A 20,299-nucleotide genomic window follows, 5' to 3' on the forward strand; every position below is an offset into this window, starting at 1 on the left:
GAATAAGATTCAGTACATATTGATGCAAAACTAATCTGTTCCAGAAATTCTTAGCCCTTTTTTTAGACGTGAAGAACATCGAATAGGACAGCACAAAGTACTTCAGTACAAGCCTGAATGAACTGGAGTGAATAAGATTCAGTACATATTGATGCAAAACTAATCTGTTCCAGAAATTCTTAGCCCTTTTTTTAGACGTGAAGAACATCGAATAGGACAGCCCCCGCAAAAATGACGCTAGAAGGAGGGCTCGAACCTCCGACCTTATGGTTAACAGCCATACGCTCTAGCCAACTGAGCTATTCCAGCATTTTCGGTTACTGTTCGCTTACTGGCATATTTCTTATGGGTAGGTCTCCAATAGTCGGCATGATTGCGGTGGAGGTTGGTTTTACTGTGACGTACTTGAGTCACCGAGAATGATTGCGGTGGCTCGTTGGCAGTGATGAGTAGCAGCCGGGATTGAGAAAATGGTCAGAACTTGGAACTTTCTCCTGAAGCGTACGCATTTCGGTGTCTCGGCACTGCAAAGCGGCAGACATTTCAGTCCAAAAAAAGTGCGCCAGCACGTTCGTCACGCATTTTGTCCAAGCTCAGAATGGATTCTGTAGCTGGATGCGTGGTCGATTTCGTGCTTATCAAAGCACACCAACAGTGCTATCCCAGTCTTACCAGAAACCACCGCACCGTGCAGTTACAGGACTTACAGTCTCTCGCCGGCGAGTCTGTCACTCTCCTTACGCTCAGATCTTCGCCCTAGCATCAGGGAGTGAGGGGAGATCTTGTTCTCGTTCGTGTGTTTTAGTTTTGTTAGATTTTTTAGGTTTCAAAGGTGCCCCTGTCAGCGTAATTGTGGGACAGATGTTGATGGTGCTTCTAGAATAATAGTTTCATAGTCTATGTCCCTACTCATCGGAGGTGTTGTTGACGCCGTTGAGATGCTTGTGGAGTCCAACCTATTGAAATGGCTTTGACCCGACTTTGCGGCATGGCGTTACGGCACAAATGGACTGCTCTTAAGAGTGTAGCGGTCTTAACTTCTCCGTGTTTACGAAAGACAGTGTGAATCCGGCCGCATGAATGGTGGGGTGTGGTGCTAGGGGTTTGGCGCTAGATCCAACGCTGAAGATCCAGTTCAATCGGGCTAGATGTTTCGGCCGGTGTTCCTTATCAAGCTAGATTCAGCTTTACGTGGTTGGTATATCGGGCTTGTTAACGCCTTCTAGCTAAAGGTTTCTTCAGCGCTAAAGCGTGGATCAACTGCTAGTGCTTTTTTTCTCCGGCGATGGCAAAGAATGTGTCTGCTTGATAGTTACGGTGATGGTCGTTTGCAATAGTACAACCATTTATATCCTCTTTATATTTTGTTGTTAGTATGCGTAGCGACTCTATATTGCTATGTATATGGAATTATGGATACAAGTAATAGGCATACCTCGTAAAGAAAGCACACCAACATTAAATTTATTCAGCTTCACTTTCCCTCCGTACAGCACACAGGACATGTGGTACAGTTGTTATTAAGCACGTACTCGGACACACTTGACGGACTCGGACACAAATGTCGGCAACGGACGATGTCACAGTTCACTTGGATGTGGAGGCGTTGATCCAGGCGAGCACAGTGGGCAGGAACTCGAGCATCTTGTCGGCGTCGTCCGGCACCACGCCCCGGGCCGCCTCCGCCGCGCGGAACCGCTCCTCCCACCTCGCCAGCAGCGGCGTCCTCGCCGGGTCGATCAGCCGGCGCCCAATCATCTTGTCCACCGCCCGGAACCACCCGAGGTAGCCGCCGAGAACGACGTCCACGAACCCGATGGCGTCGCCGCCGAAGAAGGCCTTCCCCTTGGAGCACTCCTCGAACGCGCCCTCCAGCGTTTCCAGCGCCGCCACGGCGCGGGCCACCGCCGCCGCCCGCTCCTCCTCCGTCGTGCACGTGAACAGCATCCCCTGCCACGCCGACCCGACCTTGTCGTCGACGTAGGCTGCCCAGAACCGGGCCGCCGCGCGCTCGTGGGGGTCGGCAGGAAGCAAGGACGGGGCACCGGTGCCGGCCCAGACCTCGTCGATGTACTGCAGTATCACCTGGGACTCGTTCACGGGGCGGCCGCCGTGGAGGAGGACGGGCACCGCCTTGTGCACCGGGTTGGAGGCCAGGAGGAGCGCGCTCTTGCTGCCCAGGTTCTCCTCCACGTACTCGTACAGCAGAGACTTGAGGTTGAGCGCCACCCGCGCCCTGATCACGTACGGGCTCGTCCACGCGCCCAGCAGCTTCAGATCGCCGACTGCTGCCATGGCCACGTCTTGCTTGCTCTAGATGCTCCTCTAATGGCGTGGATGAAAGTGTTTGTAGAACGCTCGGGTTGTGGCCTGATGTTACGACTCAGGCTTTGTAGGTGATTATATATAGGAGCAGGCAATGGGAAATTGTAATGTGTGTGTGTTGCATACCGTGGGATCGCCAGAGCTCCATCCACCGTGCGATCGCGAGAGCTCGGTGGGCCGCCGCATCCTCCGGTAGCGGCTGCCGCAGCGTCTCGTTAATTAGCGGCATCCTCGGCCTTCTTGAACATCTCGAAAGACTGGACTAAAGCCCTCTGCTTCGCCGCCTTCTCCTTCGGGTCAGGCCCGTTTCAGTCCCACTCGAAGTCGTCGTCGGACTCGTCCTCTGCGGCCGCCACTTCCCATGCAGCGTTCTTTCTCCGCATCGAACGCCCGCTCCTCCTCCGCTTCCTGCTCCGCGTCATACATGAACTTCACGTCCATGGCCATGTCGATGACGTTGTCCGCGCTATCTTCGTTCTCCTCATCGGAGCTGTCGGCTGGGGAATTGGAGTCGGAGGTGGAGACAGAGGTTGAGGCGTAGTAGTCTGGCCGCGTCTGGTGCTGCTCATGGCAAAGGTGGATGTTGTGCGGTGGCTAGGGTTTGTGTGGAGGGGATGAGATGGGGTAGCCGAGCGCGTGCCCCTCTTTATATACGCTGGAGGCAACCAAGGGGCGCGGCATTCGTGTCATCGCCATTAAGTTCGTTGGCAGTCGTGGGTGGCAGCCGCTCGGCGGGCGAGGCATCGCCATGAATGTAGCGTAGACTGCCGAAGCGACACCTCGTCGCCAGTACTGGCGCGCCTAAGAAGACGCATCGACATAGGTCGCTGCCAAGCAGGCCCTTAGGAGAAGCGAGCGGTCACGCGGCACGACCGCGGAGACGCATCCGGGGCGCATATTTGAGACGCATTTGCATCTTCGCGGACAGCCCGTTCACTATTCGTCGAGCCGTTGGGCCTGGGTGCATACATATTTTTCAACTCTGCAGTCGCAAACGGTCCGGGTCCATTTTCATCGCCCCGTTGGAGATGCCCTTATCAAAGCACACCCATACCGCTCTCCTACTCTTACCAGAAACCACCGCACCATGCGGTTTCAGTCTCTCGCCGGTGAGTCTGCCACTCCCCTTCCCTTTAATCTTTGCCGTAGCATCAAAGGGGAGGGAAAGTTTGGTTCTCATTCGTGTGTTTTAAACTTTTAATTTTAGGTTTTCTAGGTTTTGGAGGTCTCCTATCAGCGTCATTGTGTGGTAGATGTTGATGGTGTTTCTAAAAATAATGGTATCGCAGTTCATGTCCCTCCTCGTCGGAGACTCGGAGGTGTTGCTGAAGTTAGCGAGAAGTTTGTGGAGTCCAAGTTGTTGGGCGAAGCGTCGAGGCGTGGTGATACGGATGGTATATTCTTAGAGTGCAAATGCTAGATCTACTCTTACGGGACTGGTGCTCCTAGCTCGGAGTTTCTTCGGCGCCAAAGAGCGGACCAACTACTAGCGCTTTTTTTCTTCTCCGGCGACGATGAAGGACGTGTCTGCATTGTAGTTGCAACCATGGCAGTTTGTAACAATACAATCGTTTGTATCCTTTTTGTGTTTTGTTGCTCATATATGTACCAACTCTGTATTGTCACGTATAGAACACAACTAATATGTATACATCGTTAAAAAAGGCACAACAACAGTAAATTTATTCAGCTTCACTTGCCCTCCGAACAACACACAGGACAAGTGTTACAGTTGTTATTAAGCACGTACACACTTGACGGACTCGGACACACACACAAATGTAGGAAACTAGGAACGGACGATGTCACAGTTCACTTGGATTTGGGGGCGTTGATCCAGGCGAGCAGGGTGGGCAGGAACTCGAGCATCTTGTCGGCGTCATCCGGCACCACGCCCTGGGCCGCCTCCGCCGCACGGAACCGCTCCTCCCACCTCGCCAGCAGCGGCGTCCTCGCCGGGTCGATCAGCCGGCACCCGATCATCTTGTCGACGGCCCCGAACCACCCGAGGTAGCCGCCGAGAACGACGTCCACGAACCCGATGGCGTCGCCGCCGAAGAAGGCCTTCCCCTTGGAGCACTCCTCGAACGCGCCCTCCAGCGTTTCCAGCGCCGCCACGGCGCGGGCCACCGCCGCCGCCCGCTCCTCCTCCGTCGTGCACGTGAACAGCATCCCCTGCCACGCCGCCCCGACCTTGTCGTCGACGTAGGCTGCCCAGAACCGGGCCACCGCGCGGTCGTAGGGGTCGGCTGGGAGCAAGGACGGGATGCCGGTGCCGGCGTAGACCTCGTCGATGTACTGCAGGATCACCTGGGACTCGTTCACGGGGCGCTCGCCGTGAAGGAGGACCGGCACGGTCTTGTGGACCGGGTTGGAGGCCAGCAGCAGCGCGCTCTTGCTGCCCAGGTTCTCCTCCACGTACTCGTACGGCAGCGACTTGAGGTTGAGCGCCACCCGCACCCTGATCACGTACGGGCTCGTCCACACGCCCAACACCTTCAGATCGCCGCCTTCTGCCATGGCCAAGCAAGTCTTTCTTGAGCTGGGACAAAGAGATCGATCGATGCTCTTGTTGTGGAGCGGACGAAGATGTTTGTAGAACGCTCGGTTTGTGGTCTGTTATATATAGGAACTTCTATATATAGAACGCTTATATGCCAAAGTCACTTTTCGCTTGTATATTGTCACATGCGTGTTGCATACTAGTAGTTGTTTGACTTATGCACCTGGACGTCTTTGATGGACACGCACGTGCGTTGCTAACTTCCTATGCTAGCTTGAAGGTTGGTGACTTGATGTCGTCAGCATTGACGTACTAGTGTGATGGTAAAGTCCATAAGGCGACAAATTTTTGTATATATTTTTGTCCTAAAAAAAGCAACAGCCACCATTAAAAACAAAAAAGTACTTAGCAACCATACTTTGTGACTTAACCCATCTTTTTGAAGCATCTCTTTGTTGGTCCTTTTAGTTCAGCATGCTTAGCGCCTCAAATAGTCGCCGGTAGAGACACTGACACTGCCGTATAAGGGCGCCAACACTGCATCCTCTATTTGGGGGTGCTGTTCCACACTGGCGCTCCCAAACCGGCGACCCGATAGATGATTTGAATTACAATCTCAAATAAAAGCATAGAAATTCGAATAAAGAGGAGGAACATTCCACAAACTAATACATAATTGGGAACATAATTTTACACAAAGACATAGTTTGGAACATGGTTTCCACAAACTAATACTCCCTCCATCCCAAAATGTAAGGCATCTAAAGATTAGTCAAAAGTTAATATTTTTTAAGTTTGACCAAGTTTATACGAAAAAATATAAACATTTACAATACTGAATCAACATGAATAGATTCAACATAAAATATATTTTCTTAATATGTCCATTCGATATTATAGATGTAAATACATTTTTCTAAATATTTGGTTAAAGTTAGTAAAATTTGACTTTTGACCAGTCCTTAGAGGCCTTACATTTTGGGAGGGAGGGAGTACATAGTTTGAACCATGGTTGACACAAATTAAAATATTGGAAAATGAGAAAACCTAACTAGTGTTGGCGTCGCAGATTTCGTGTGTTCGCTGCCAGGAAAGAACACTCCCAGGCACTCCGAGTCACGCAAACTGGAAAATCTAACTGGTGATGATAGCCCTATTTTTCCTTTTGAGGAAGAATATCCAGAAACCTCCGTGCCTATTTTTTGCTGCGAAGAAACAACACTCGGCATGTTCAATCGTCCTAATCATCGGTGTCGTCGTGGTAGTGCCGGTGGCAGCGCGTCTCGTCGAACACCTTAATGCTCATATCGGCGTCGCCAAGGTAGGAGAATGTGAGCACGCAGCCGGCTTCGAGGTCGTGGTAGTGCGCGAACTTCTCCCAGCTGATACGTCCCAAACGTATCTATAATTTCTTATGTTCCATGCTACTTTTATGATGATACTCACATGTTTTGTACACACTTTATGTCATTATTATGCATTTTCCAGCACTAACCTATTGACGAGATGCCGAAGAGCCGCTTCTGTTTTCTGCTGTTTTTGGTTTCAGAAATCCTACAAAGGAAATATTCTCGGAATTGGACGAAATCAATGCCCAGGGTCTTATTTTTTCACGAAGCTTCCAGAAGACCGAAAGGATTATGAAGTGGGGCGACGAGGCGCCGACACCACAGGGCCGCGCGACCAGGGTGGGGCCCGTGCCGCCCTATGGTGTGGGCCCCTCGCGCCGCCTCCAACCCTACCCTTCCGCCTACTTAAAGCCTTCGTCGCGAAAACCCCAGTACCGAGAGCCACGATACGGAAAACCTTCCAGAGACGCCGCCGCCGCCAATCCCATCTCGGGGATTCGGGAGATCGCCTCCGGCACCTCGCCGAGGAGGGGAATCATCTCCCGGAGGACTCTTCATCACCATGATCGCCTCCGGATTGATGTGTGAGTAGTTCACCCCTGGACTATGGGTCCATAGCGGTAGCTAGATGGTTGTCTTCTCCTCATTGTGCTATCATGTTAGATCTTGTGAGCTGCCTATCATGATCAAGATCATCTATTTGTAATGCTACATGTTGTGTTTGTTGGGATCCGATGAATATGGAATACTATGTCAAGTTGATTATCAATCTATCGTATATGTGTTGTTTATGTTCTTGCATGCTCTCCGTTGCTAGTAGAGGCTCGGCCAAGTTGATACTTGTGACTCCAAGAGGGAGTATTTATGCTCGATAGTGGGTTCATGCCTCCATTGAATCCGGGACGAGTGACGTAAAGTTCTAAGGTTGTGGATGTGCTTGTTGCCACTAGGGATAAAACATCAATGCTTTGTCTAAGGATATTTGTGTTGATTACATTACGCACCATACTTAATGCAATTGTCTCGTTGTTTGCAACTTAATACTGGAAGGGGTTCGGATGATAACCCGAAGGTGGACTTTTTAGGCATAGATGCATGCTGGATAGCGGTCTATGTACTTTGTCGTAATACCCTGATTAAATCTCATAGTAGTCATCGTGATATATGTATGTGCATTGTTATGCCTTCTCTATTTGTCAATTGCCCAACTGTAATTTGTTCACCCAACATGCTATTTATCTTATGGGAGAGGCACCACTAGTGAACTATGGACCCCGGTCCATTCTTTACATCTGAAATACAATCTATCGCAAACTCGTTCTTTACTTGTTCTTCGCAAACAACCATCATCATCCACACGATACGTTTAATCCTTTGTTTACAGCAAGCCGGTGAGATTGACAACCTCATTGTTACGTTGGGCCAAAGTACTTTGATTGTGTTGTGCAGGTTCCACGTTGGCGCCGGAATCCCTGGTGTTGCGCCGCACTACACTCCGCCACCAACAACCTTCACGTGTTCCTTAACTCCTACTGGTTCGATAACCTTGGTTTCTTACTGAGGGAAAACTTGCTGCTGTACGCATCACACCTTCCTCTTGGGGTTCCCAACGGACGTGTGTCTTACACGCCATCAAGGCAATTTTCTGGCGCCGTTGCCGGGGAGATCAAGACACGCTGCAAGGGGAGTCTCCCACATCCAATCTCTTTACTTTGTTTTTGTCTTACTTTACTTTATTTACTGTTTTGTTTTCTCTTTATATCAAAAATACAAAAAAAATTAGTTGCTAGATTTACTTTAATTACTGTCTTGTTTGCGTTCTCTATATCAAACACACAAAAAAATTAGTTACTTGCATTTACTTTATTTAGTTTTCTTTATTTACTACTGTTAAAATGGGTACTCCTGAAAATACTAAGTTGTGTGAATTCACTAGCACAAATAATAATGATTTCCTATGCACACCTATTGCTCCACCTGCTACTACAGCAGAATTTTATGAAATTAAACCTGCTTTACTAAATCTTGTTATGAGAGAGCAATTTTCTGGTGTTAGTTCTGATGATGCTGCTGCCCATCTTAATAATTTTGTTGAACTTTGTGAAATGCAAAAGTATAAGGATGTAGATGGTGATATTATAAAATTAAAATTATTTCCTTTCTCCTTAAGAGGAAGAGCTAAAGATTGGTTGCTATCTTTGCCTAAGAATAGTATTGATTCATGGACTAAATGTAAGGATGCTTTCATTGGTAGATATTATCCTCCCGCTAAAATTATATCTTTGAGAAGTAGCATAATGAATGTTAAGCAATTGGATAATGAACATGTTGCTCAAGCATGGGAGAGAATGAAATCTTTGGTAAAGAATTGCCCTACCCATGGACTAACTACTTGGATGATCATCCAAACCTTCTATGCAGGACTGGATTTTTCTTCGCGGAACCTATTGGATTCAGCTGCTGGAGGTACTTTTATGTCCATCAATTTGGGGGCGGCAACAAAACTTCTTGATAATATGATGATAAATTACTCTGAATGGCACACTGAAAGAGCTCCACAAGGTAAGAAGGTAAATTCTGTTGAAGAAACCTCCTCCTTGAGTGATAAGATTGATGCTATTATGTCTATGCTTGTGAATGGTAGATCTAATGTTGATCCTAATAATGTTCCTTTAGCTTCATTGGTTGCCCAAGAAGAACATGTTGATGTGAACTTCATTAAAAATAATAATTTCAACAACAATGCTTATAGGAATAATTCTTGTAACAACTATAGGCCATATCCTTCTACTAATGGTAATGGTTATGGTAATTCTTATGGTAATTCTTACAACAATAATAGGAGTGTACCCCCTGGTCTTGAAGCCATGCTTAAAGAATTTATTAGTACACAAACTGCTTTTAACAAATCTGTTGAAGAAAAGCTTGGTAAAATTGATATTCTTGCTTCTAAGGTTGATAGTCTTGCCTTTGATGTTGATCTTTTAAAATTGAAAGTTATGCCTAATGAAGATAAAGATAATAAAATTGTTACTACATCAAACGCCATCCAAGTTCGAATTAATGAAAATATTAGATTGATGGCTGAATTGCATGCTAGGTGGGAAAAAGAAGAAAAACTAGCTAAAGAGAATAATGTAGCTAAAGTTTGGACTATTACCACCACTAGTAATGTTAACGCTTCACATGTTGCTAAACCTCCTACTATCAGTGGTAAAATAATTGGTGTTGGCAATGTTTCTACTCCTAGTGCAAAGCGTGCAAAACTGCCCGAAATTGATGAAACTGCTGAAATTTTTCAAAATATTGGGGACAATGATCCCATTGTTGTAGATCATAATGGTTCAGATTTTGATGATTTTCATATCTCTGAAGTTATAAAGTTCTTACAAAAACTTGCTAAAAGTCCCAATGCTAGTGCTATAAATTTGGCCTTTACAAAACATATTACAAATGCTCTCATAAAAGCTAGAGAATAGAAATTAAAACTTGAAACTTCTATTCCTAGGAAGTTAGAAGATGGTTGGGAGCCCATCATTAAGATGAGGGTCAATGATTTTGATTGTAATGCTTTATGTGATCTTGGTGCAAGTATTTCTGTTATGCCTAAGAAAATCTATGATATGCTTGACTTGCCTCCATTGAAAAATTGTTATTTGGATGTTAATCTTGCTGATCATGCTATAAAGAAACCTTTGGGGAGGATTGATAATGTTCGCATTATGGTTAACAATAACCTTGTCCCCGTTGATTTTGTTGTCTTGGATATTGAATGCAATGCATCTTGTCCCATTATATTGGGAAGATCTTTTCTTCGAACTGTTGGTGCTATCATTGATATGAAGGAAGGTAATATTAAGTATCAATTTCCTCTCAAGAAAGGTATGGAACACTTCCCTAGAAAGATAATGAAGTTACCTTATGATTATATTATTAGAACAAATTATGATGTTCATGCTTCATCTTTTGATAATACTTGATTCACACTTTCTGCGCCTAGCTGAAAGGCGTTAAAAAAAGCGCTTATGGGAGACAACTCATTATTTTACTTCTGCACTTTTATTTTATATTTGAGTCTTGGAAGTTGTTACTACTGTAGCAACCTCTACTTATCTTTATTTTATTGCATTGTTGTGCCAAGTAAAGTCTTTGATAGTAAGGTTAATACTAGATTTGGATTACTGCGCAGAAACAGATTTCTTGCTGTCACGAAATTTATCAGCCCCGTCTGTAGGTAACTCACAAAAATCTGCCAATTTACGTGCGTGATCCTCAGATATGTACGCAACTTTTGTTAAATTTGAGCATTTTCATCTGAGCAAGTTAAGTGCGCCAGAAAAATTCGTCTTTACGGACTGTTCTGTTTTGACAGATTCTGCCTTTTATTTCGCATTGCCTGTTTTACTATGTTTGATGGATTTCTTTGTTCCATTAACTTTCAGTACTTTGTGAAATGTCCAGAAGTGTTAAGAATGATTATGTCACCTCTGAATATGTGAATTTTCAATTATGCACTAACCCTCTAATGAGTTTGTTTTGAGTTTGATGTGGAGGAAGTTTTCAAGGGTCAAGAGAGGAGGATGATACAATATGATCAAGAAGAGTGAAAAGTCTAAGCTTGGGGATGCCCCGTGGTTCATCCCTGCATATTTTAAGAAGACTCAAGCATCTAAGCTTGGGGATGCCCAAGGCATCCCTTCTTCGTCGACAACTTATCAGGTCACCTCTAGTGAAACTATATTTATATTCTGTCACATCTTATGTGCTTTACTTGGAGCGTCTATTTGTTTTTGTTTTTGTTTTTGTTTGAATAAAATCGGATCCTACCATTCCTTGTGTGGGAGAAAGACACGCTCCGCTATTTCATATGAACACTGGTGTTCTTAGCTATACTTTTAATGTTCATGGCGAAGGTTGAAACTGCTTCGTTCATTGTTATATGGTTGGAAACAGAAAATGCTTCATGTGGTAATTGGTATAATGTCTTGAATAATTTGATACTTGGCAATTGTTGTGCTCAAATATATCATGTTTAAGCTCTTGCATCATGTACTTTGCACCTATTAATGAAGAACTACATAGAGCTTGTTAAAATTTGGTTTGCATGATTGGTCTCTCTAGAGTCTGGATATTTTCTGGTTAAGGTGTTTGAACAACAAGGAGACAGCGTAGAGTCTTATAATGCTTGCAATATGTTCTTATGTAAGTTTTGCTGTACCGGTTTATACTTGAGTTTGCTTCAAACAACCTTGCTAGCCAAAGCCTTGTATTGAGAGGGATTACTTCTCGTGCATCCAAATCCTTTAGCCAAAAACTATGCAATTTGTGTCCACCATACCTACCTACTACATGGTATTTCTCTGCCATTCCAAAGTAAATTACTTGAGTGCTACCTTTAAAATTCTATTCTTTGCCTTTACAATATATAGCTCATGGGAAAATAGCCTTAAAAACTATTGTGGTGAAGAATATGTAGCTATGTATCTTATTTCTTATAAGTTGCTTGTTGAGCGATAACCATGTTTCTGGGACGCCACCAACTATTACACCTTTGTTGAATATCATGTGAGTTGCTATGCATGTTCGTCTTGTCTGAAGTAAGGGTGATTTATCATGATCAAATGGTTTGAGTATGCATATTGTTAGAGAAGAACATTGGGCCGCTAACTAAAGCCATGAATCATGGTGGAAGTTTCAGTTTGGACAACTAATCCTCAATCTCTTATGAGAATATTATCTGTTGTTGAATGCTTATGCATTAAAAGAGGAGTCCATTATCTCGTTGTCTATGTTGTCCCGGTATGGATGTCTAAGTTGAGAATAATCAAAAGCGAGAAATCCAATGCGAACTTTCTCCTTAGACCTTTGTACAGGCGGCATAGAGGTACCCCTTTGTGACACTTGGTTGAAACATATGTTATGCAATGATAATCCATGTAAATCCAAACTAATTAGGACAAGGTGCGAGCACTATTGGTAATCTATGCATGAGGATTGCAACTTATAGGATGTCTTATACATAACACATATGATTTATTACTACCGTTGACAAAAAATTTCTATGTTTTCAAAATGAAAAGCTCTAGCACAAAAATAGTAATCCATGCTTCCCTCTGCGAAGGACCCAATTCTTTTACTTTATGTTGAGTCAGTTTACCTACTTCTTTCTATTTTAGAAGAAAACACTTGTGTGAACTGTGTGCATTGATTCTTACATGTTCACCTATTGCACTTGTTATATTACTTTGTGTTGACAATTATCCATGAGATAAACATGTTGAAGTTGAAAGCAACTGCTGAAACTTATATCTTCCTTTGTGTTGCTTCAAAGCTTTTTACTAAGAATTTATTGCTTTATGAGTTAACTCTTATGCAAGTCTTATTGATGCTTGTCTTGAAAGTACTATTCATGAAAAGTCTTTGTTATATGATTCAGCTGTTTACTCATTGTCTTTACCATTGCTTCGAATCGCTGCATTCATCTCATATGCTTTACAATAGTATTGATCAAGATTATGATAGCATGTCACTTCAGAAATTATCCTTGTTATCGTTTACCTACTCGAGGGCGAGTATGAACTAAGCTTGGGGATGCTTGATACGTCCCAAACGTATCTGTAATTTCTTATGTTCCATGCTACTTTTATGATGATACTCACATGTTTTATACACACTTTATGTCATTATTATGCATTTTCCGGCACTAACCTATTGACGAGATGCCGAAGAGCCGCTTCGTTGTTTTCTGCTGTTTTTGGTTTCAGAAATCCTACAAAGGAAATATTCTCGGAATTGGACGAAATCAACGCCCAGGGTCTTATTTTTCCACGAAGCTTCCAGAAGACCGAAAGGGTTACGCAAACTGGAAAATCTAACTGGTTATGATAGCCCTATTGGTCCTTTTGAGGAAGAATATCCAGAAACCTCTGTGCCTATTTTTTGCTGCGATGAAACAACACTCGGCATGTTCAATCGTCCTCCTCATCGGTGTCGTCGTGGTAGTGCCGGTGGCAGCGCGTCTCGTCGAACACCTTAATGCTCATATCGGCGTCGCCAAGGTAGGAGAATGTGAGCACGCAGCCGGCTTCGAGGTCGTGGTAGTGCGCGAACTTCTCCCAGCTGATACATCCCAAACGTATCTATAATTTCTTATGTTCCATGCTACTTTTATGATGATACTCACATGTTTTATACACACTTTATGTCATTATTATGCATTTTCCGGCACTAACCTATTGACGAGATGCCGAAGAGCCAGTTGCTGATTTCTGCTGTTTTTGGTTTCAGAAATCCTACAAAGGAAATATTCTCGGAATTGGACGAAATCAACGCCCAGGGTCTTATTTTTCCACGAAGCTTCCAGAAGACCGAAAGGATTACGAAGTGGGGCGACGAGGCGCCGACACCATAGGGCCGTGTGGCCAGGGTGGGGCCCGCGCCGCCCTATGGTGTGGGCCCCTCGCGCCGCCTCCAACCCTACCCTTCCGCCTACTTAAAGCCTTCATCGCGAAAACCCCAGTACCGAGAGCCACGATACGGAAAACCTTCCAGATACGCCGCCGCCGCCAATCCCATCTCGGGGGATTCAGGAGATCGCCTCCGGCACCCTGCCGGAGAGGGGAATCATCTCCCGGAGGACTCTTCATCACCATGACCGCCTCCGGATTGATGTGTGAGTAGTTCACCCCTGGACTATGGGTCCATAGCAGTAGCTAGATGGTTGTCTTCTCCTCATTGTGCTATCATGTTAGATCTTGTGAGCTGCCTATCATGATCAAGATCATCTATTTGTAATGCTACATGTTGTGTTTGTTGGGATCCGATGAATATGGAATACTATGTCAAGTTGATTATCAATCTATCGTATATGTGTTGTTTATGTTCTTGCATGCTCTCCGTTGCTAGTAGAGGCTCTGGCCAAGTTGATACTTGTGACTCTGATGTCTACGGGTGCTTCTATTCTTGTAGACAGTGTTGGGCCTCCAAGAGCAGAGGTTTGTAGAACAGCAGCAAGTTTCGCTTAAGTGGATCACCCAAGGTTTATCGAACTCAGGGAGGAAGAGGTCAAAGATATCCCTCTCATGCAACCCTGCAACCACAAAGCAAGAAGTCTCTTGTGTCCCCAACACACCTAATAGGTGCACTAGTTCGGCGAAGAGATAGTGAAATACAAGTGGTATGAATGAATATGAGCAGTAGTAACGGCGCCGTGAAAAGTGCTTGCTCGGCGTGCGATGATGGTAGTAATATTGCAGGAAGTAAAGATGCGATGAAACAAGTAAACAAGCAGCGATAGCGATATTTAGGAACAAGGCCTAGGGATCATACTTTCACTAGTGGACACTCTCAACATTGATCACATAACAGAATAAATAAATAGATGCTAGACTCTACACCCTCTTGTTGGATGATGAACACCACTAACTCGTGTAGGATTACACGAACCCTCAATGCCGGAGTTAACAAGCTCCACAATATTCAATGTTCATATTTAAATAACCTTAGAGTGCATAACAGATCAACATAACCAAACCAAGTACTAACATAGCATGCACACTGTCACCTTCACACTACGAAAGGAGGAATAGATCACATCAATACTATCATAGCAATAGTTAACTTCATAATCTATAAGAGATCACAATCATAGCCTACGCCAAGTACTACACGATGCACACACTGTCACCATTACACCGTGCAGGAGGAATAAACTACTTTAATAACATCACTAGAGTAGCACGCAGATATATTGTGATACAAAACACATTGCAATCATAAAGAGATATAAATAAGCACTTCACTATGCCATTCATAACAGATGAATAAGTATTCTGTGAAATATAGCCTAAGAGACCCACACGGTGCACACACTGTCACCTTTACACACGTGGGACAAGGAGTCTCCGGAGATCACATAAGTAAAACCCACTTGACTAGCATAATGACATCTAGATTACAAGCATCATCATATGAATCTCAATCATGTAAGGCAGCTCATGAGATTATTGTATTGAAGCACATAGGAGAGAGATGAACCACATAGCTACCGGTACAACCCCGAGCCTCGATGGAGAACTACTCCCTCCTCATGGGAGACAACCAGCGTTGATGAAGATGGCGGTGGTGTCGATGGAGAAGCCTTCCGGGGGCACTTCCCCGTCCCGGCGGCGTGCCGGAGCAGAGACTCCTGTCCCCCAGATCTTGGCTTCGCGATGGCGGCGGCTCTGGAAGGTTTTCTCTGGTTTCGTCCAACGTGATAGGGTTTTCGCGACGCAGGCTTTAAGTAGGCGGAAGGGCAGCGTCAGAAGGGGTCTGGGGCCACCAGACACAAGGGCGGCGCGCCCCCCTCCTGGGCCGCGCCGCCACCATGTGTGGGCCCCCTGTGGCCCCTCTCTGGCGGCTCTCGGGTGTTCTGGAAGCTCCCGGGGATTCTAAGATGCCGGGCGTTGATTTCGTCCAATTCCGAGAATATTTCCTTACTAGGATTTCTGAAACCAAAAACAGCAGTAAAACAGAGAACTAGCACTTCGGCATCTCGTCAATAGGTTAGTTCCGGAAAACGCATAAATATGACATATAATGTGTATAAAACATGTAGATATCATCAATAATGTGGCATGGAACATAAGAAATTATCGATACGTCGGAGACGTATCAGCATCCCCAAGCTTAGTTCCTGCTCGTCCCGAGTAGGTAAACGATAACAAAGATAATTTCTGGAGTGACATGCCATCATAACCTTGATCATACTATTATAAGAATATGTAATGAATTCAGCGATCAAAACAATGGTAATGACATGAGTAAACAAATGAATCATAAAGCAAAGACTTTTCATGAATAGTACTTCAAGACAAGCATCGATAAGTCTTGCATAAGAGTTAACTCATAAAGCAATAAATCAAAGTAAAGGTATTGAAGCAACACAAAGGAAGATTAAGTTTCAGCGGTTGCTTTCAACTTATAACATGTATATCTCATGGATATTGTCAATGTAAAGTAATATAACAAGTGCAATATGCAAGTATGTAGGAATCAATGCACAGTTCACACAAGTGTTTGCTTCTTGAGGTGGAGAGGGATAGGTGAACTGACTCAACATAAAAGTAAAAGAAAGGTCCTTCAAAGAGGAAAACATCGATTGCTATATTTGTGCTAGAGCTTTTATTTTGAAAACATGAAACAATTTTGTCAACGGTAGTAATAAAGCATATGTATCATGTAAATTATATCTTACAAGTTGCAAGCCTCATGCATAGTATACTAGTAGTGCCCGCACCTTGTCCTAATTAGCTCGGATTACCAGGATTATCATTGCAATACACATGTTTCAACCAACTGTCACAAAGGGGTACCTCTATGTCGCCTGTACAAAGGTCTAAGGAGAAAGCTCGCATTTGGATTTCTCGCTTTTGATTATTCTCAACTTAGACATCCATACCGGGACAACATAGACAACCGATAGTGGAATCCTCTTTAATGCATAAGCATGTAACAACAATTAATATTCTCATATGAGATTGAGGATGTATGTCCAAAACTGAAACTTCCACCATGGATCATGGCTTTAGTTAGCGGCCCAATGTTCTTCTCTAACATTATGCATGCTCTAACCATTTAAATGAGTGGTAAATCTCCCTTACTTCAGACAAGACGGACATGCATAGCAACTCACATGATATTCAACAAAGAGTTGATGGCGTCCCCAGGAATATGGTTATCGCACAACAAGCAACTTAATAAGAGATAAAGTGCATAAGTACATATTCAATACCACAATAGTTTTTAAGCTATTTGTCCCATGAGCTATATATTGCAAAGGTAAAGAATGGAAATTTTAAAGGTAGCACTCAAGCAATTTACTTTGGAATGGCGGAGAAATACCATGTAGTAGGTAGGTATGGTGGACATAAATGGCATAGTGGTTGGCTCAAGGATTTTGGATGCATGAGAAGTATTCCCTCTCGATACAAGGTTTAGGCTAGCAAAGTTATTTGAAACAAAGACAAGGATGAACCGGTGCAGCAAAACTTACATAAAAGACATATTGTAAACATTATAAGACTCTACACCGTCTTCCTTGTTGTTCAAAACTCAATACTAGAAATTATCTAGACTTTAGAGAGACCAAATATGCAAACCAAAATTTAGCAAGCTCTATGTATTTCTCCATTAATGGGTGCAAAGTATATGATGCAAGAGCTTAAACATGAGCACAACAATTGCCAAGTATCAAATTATTCAAGATATTTTAGAATTACTACATGTAGCATTTCCCGATTCCAACCATATAACAATTTACGAAGCAGTTTCAACCTTCGCCATGAACATTAAAAGCTAAGAACACATGTGTTCATATGAACCAGCGGAGCGTGTCTCTCTCCCACACAAGCATTTTAATCAGAGAATGAAAATAACAAAACAAAAATAAAAGCACACAGACGCTCCAAGTAAAGTACATAAGATGTGGCCGAATAAAAATATAGTTTCAGGGGAGGAACCTGATAATTTGTCGATGAAGAAGGGGATGCCTTGAGCATCCCCAAGCTTAGATGCTTGAGTCTTCTTAAAATATGCAGGGATGAACCACGGGGGCATCCCCAAGCTTAGACTTTTCACTCTTCTTGATCATAGTATATCATCCTCCTCTCTTGACCCTTGAAAACTTCTTCCACACCAAACTCGAAACAAACTCATTAGAGGGTTAGTGCATAATCAAAAATTCACATGTTCAGAGGTGACACAATCATTCTTAACACTTCTGGACATTGCCCAAAGCTACTGGAAGTTAATGGAACAAAGAAATCCATCCAACACAAAAAAAGAGGCAATGCGAAATAAAAGGCAGAATCTGTCAAAACAGAACAGTCCGTAAAGACGAATTTTAAAGTGGCACCAGACTTGCTCAGATGAAAATGCCCAAATTGAATGAAAGTTGCATACATATCTGAGGATCAAGCACGTAAATTGGCAGATTTTTCTGAGTTACCTACAGAGAGGCAGGTCGAAATTCGTGACAGCAAGAAATCTGTTTCTGCGCAGTAATCCAAATCTAGTATTGACTTTACTATCAAAGACTTTACTTGGCACAACAATGCAACAAAATTAAGATAAGGAGAGGTTGCTACAGTAGTAACAACTTCCAAGACTCAAATATAAAACAAAAGTACTGTAGCAAAATAAACACATGGGTTATCTCCCAAGAAGTTCTTTCTTTATAGCCATTAAGATGGGCTCAGCAATTTTAATGATGCACTCGCAAGAAATAGTTGTTGAAGCAAAAGAGAGCATCGAGAGGCAAATTCAAAACAAATTTAAGTCTAACATGCTTCCTATGCATAGGAGTCTTGTAAATAAACAAGTTCATGAAGAAAAAAGTAACAAGCATAGGAAGATAAAACAAGTGTAGCTTCAAAAATTTCAGCACATAGAGAGGTGTTTTAGTAACATGAAAATTTCTACAACCATATTTTCCTCTCTCATAATAATTTTCAGAGGCATCATGAACAAACTCAACAATATAAGTATCACATAAAGCATTCTTATATGATCACATGCATAAAAGTATCATTACTCTCCACATAAGCATAATCAATTTTATTAGTTGTAGTGGGAGCAAATTCAACAAAGTAGCTATCATTATTATTCTCATCATCAAATATAGGAGGCATATTGTAATCATAATCAAATTTATCCTCCATAACAGGCGGTACTAAAAGACCAATATCATTATAATCATCATAAATAGGAGGCAAAGTATCATCAAAGTAAATTTTCTCCTCAATGCTTGGGGGACTAAAAATATCATGCTCATCAAAGCCAGCTTCCCCAAGCTTAGAATTTTCCATATCATTAGCAACAATGGTGTTCAAAGCGTTCATACTAATATGTTCCATAGGTTTTTTAATTTTCGCATCAAACCATCCATGTCTTAAATCGGGAAATAGAATAAGAAGCTCATTGTTGTCCATTATGCCTAACTAGTGTAAACAAGAAACAAAAAGATGCAATTGCAGGATCTAAAGGAAATAGCTTCGAGCATACACACAACGGCAACAAAAAAGTACTTTACCTGGGACCGGAGTATGAGTGCCTTTTACCTTTCCTCCCCGGCAACGGCGCCAGAAAATAGCTTAGTTGCCGGGGTCCGTGTGTGTGTGCCGTTTACCTTTCCTCCCCGACAACGGTGCCGTAAAAGTGCTTGATGTCTACGGGTGCTTCTATTCTTGTAGACAGTGTTGGGCCTCCAAGAGCGAGAGGTTTGTAGAACAGCAAGCAAGTTTCCCTTAAGTGGATCACCCAAGGTTTATCGAACTCGGGGAGGAAGAGGTCAAAGATATCCCTCTCATGCAACCCCGCAACCACAAAGCAAGAAGTCTCTTGTGTCCCCAACACACCTGATAGGTGCACTAGTTCGGCGAAGAGATAGTGAAATACAAGTGGTATGAATGAATATGAGCAGTAGTAACGGCGCCGTAAAAGTGCTTGTCTGGCGTGCAGTTGATGGTAGTAATATTGCAGGAAGTATAAATGCAAGAAAACAAGAAACAAGCAGCGATAGCAGTATTTAGGAACAAGGCCTAGGGATCATACTTTCACTAGTGGACACTCTCAACATTGATCACATAACAGAATAAATAGATAGATGCTAGACTCTACACCCTCTTGTTGGATGATGAACACCACTAACCGTGTAGGATTACACGAACCCTCAATGCCGGAGTTAACAAGCTCCACAATATTCAATGTTCATATTTAAATAACCTTAGAGTGCATAACAGATCAACATAACCAAACCAAGTACTAACATAGCATGCACACTCGTCACCTTCACACTACGAAAGGAGGAATAGATCACATCAATACTATCATAGCAATAGTTAACTTCGTAATCTACAAGAGATCACAATCATAGCCTACGCCAAGTACTAACACGATGCACACACTGTCACCATTACACCGTGCAGGAGGAATAAACTACTTTAATAACATCACTAGAGTAGCACACAGATAAATTGTGATACTAAACACATTGCAATCATAAAGAGATATAAATAAGCACTTCACTATGCTACTCTGAATTACTCTCTGGCAAGATAACGAACACTAATTCATCATGTAG

General features: G+C 43.4%; 2 protein-coding genes and 1 non-coding gene across 3 annotated transcripts; all 3 read right to left on the minus strand.

Annotated features, from left to right (window-relative positions):
* Nucleotides 1-235: 235 nt before the first annotated feature.
* On the minus strand, nucleotides 236-309 carry TRNAN-GUU. Its single transcript has one exon. It is a non-coding gene; the product is annotated as a tRNA-Asn (tRNA).
* A 1,278-nt stretch (nucleotides 310-1,587) lies between these two features.
* On the minus strand, nucleotides 1,588-2,355 carry LOC124708318 (probable glutathione S-transferase GSTU6). The gene has a single exon (XM_047239996.1). The coding sequence runs from the start codon at nucleotides 2,293-2,295 to the stop codon at nucleotides 1,588-1,590; it is 708 nt and encodes a 235-aa protein (XP_047095952.1). The 5' UTR covers nucleotides 2,296-2,355.
* A 1,768-nt stretch (nucleotides 2,356-4,123) lies between these two features.
* LOC124708319 (probable glutathione S-transferase GSTU6) lies at nucleotides 4,124-4,926 on the minus strand. The gene has a single exon (XM_047239997.1). The coding sequence runs from the start codon at nucleotides 4,843-4,845 to the stop codon at nucleotides 4,138-4,140; it is 708 nt and encodes a 235-aa protein (XP_047095953.1). The 5' UTR covers nucleotides 4,846-4,926; the 3' UTR covers nucleotides 4,124-4,137.
* Between the last annotated feature and the right edge of the window lie 15,373 nt (nucleotides 4,927-20,299).

This window comes from Lolium rigidum, chromosome 4 (genome assembly GCF_022539505.1).
Source record: "Lolium rigidum isolate FL_2022 chromosome 4, APGP_CSIRO_Lrig_0.1, whole genome shotgun sequence".
NCBI lineage: Eukaryota > Viridiplantae > Streptophyta > Magnoliopsida > Poales > Poaceae > Lolium > Lolium rigidum.

Coding starts and splice junctions, on each gene's coding strand:
- LOC124708318 (XM_047239996.1), bottom strand. CDS start 2,295: ATGGCAGCAGTCGGCGATCTGAAGCTGCTGGGCGCGTGGACGAGCCCG.
- LOC124708319 (XM_047239997.1), bottom strand. CDS start 4,845: ATGGCAGAAGGCGGCGATCTGAAGGTGTTGGGCGTGTGGACGAGCCCG.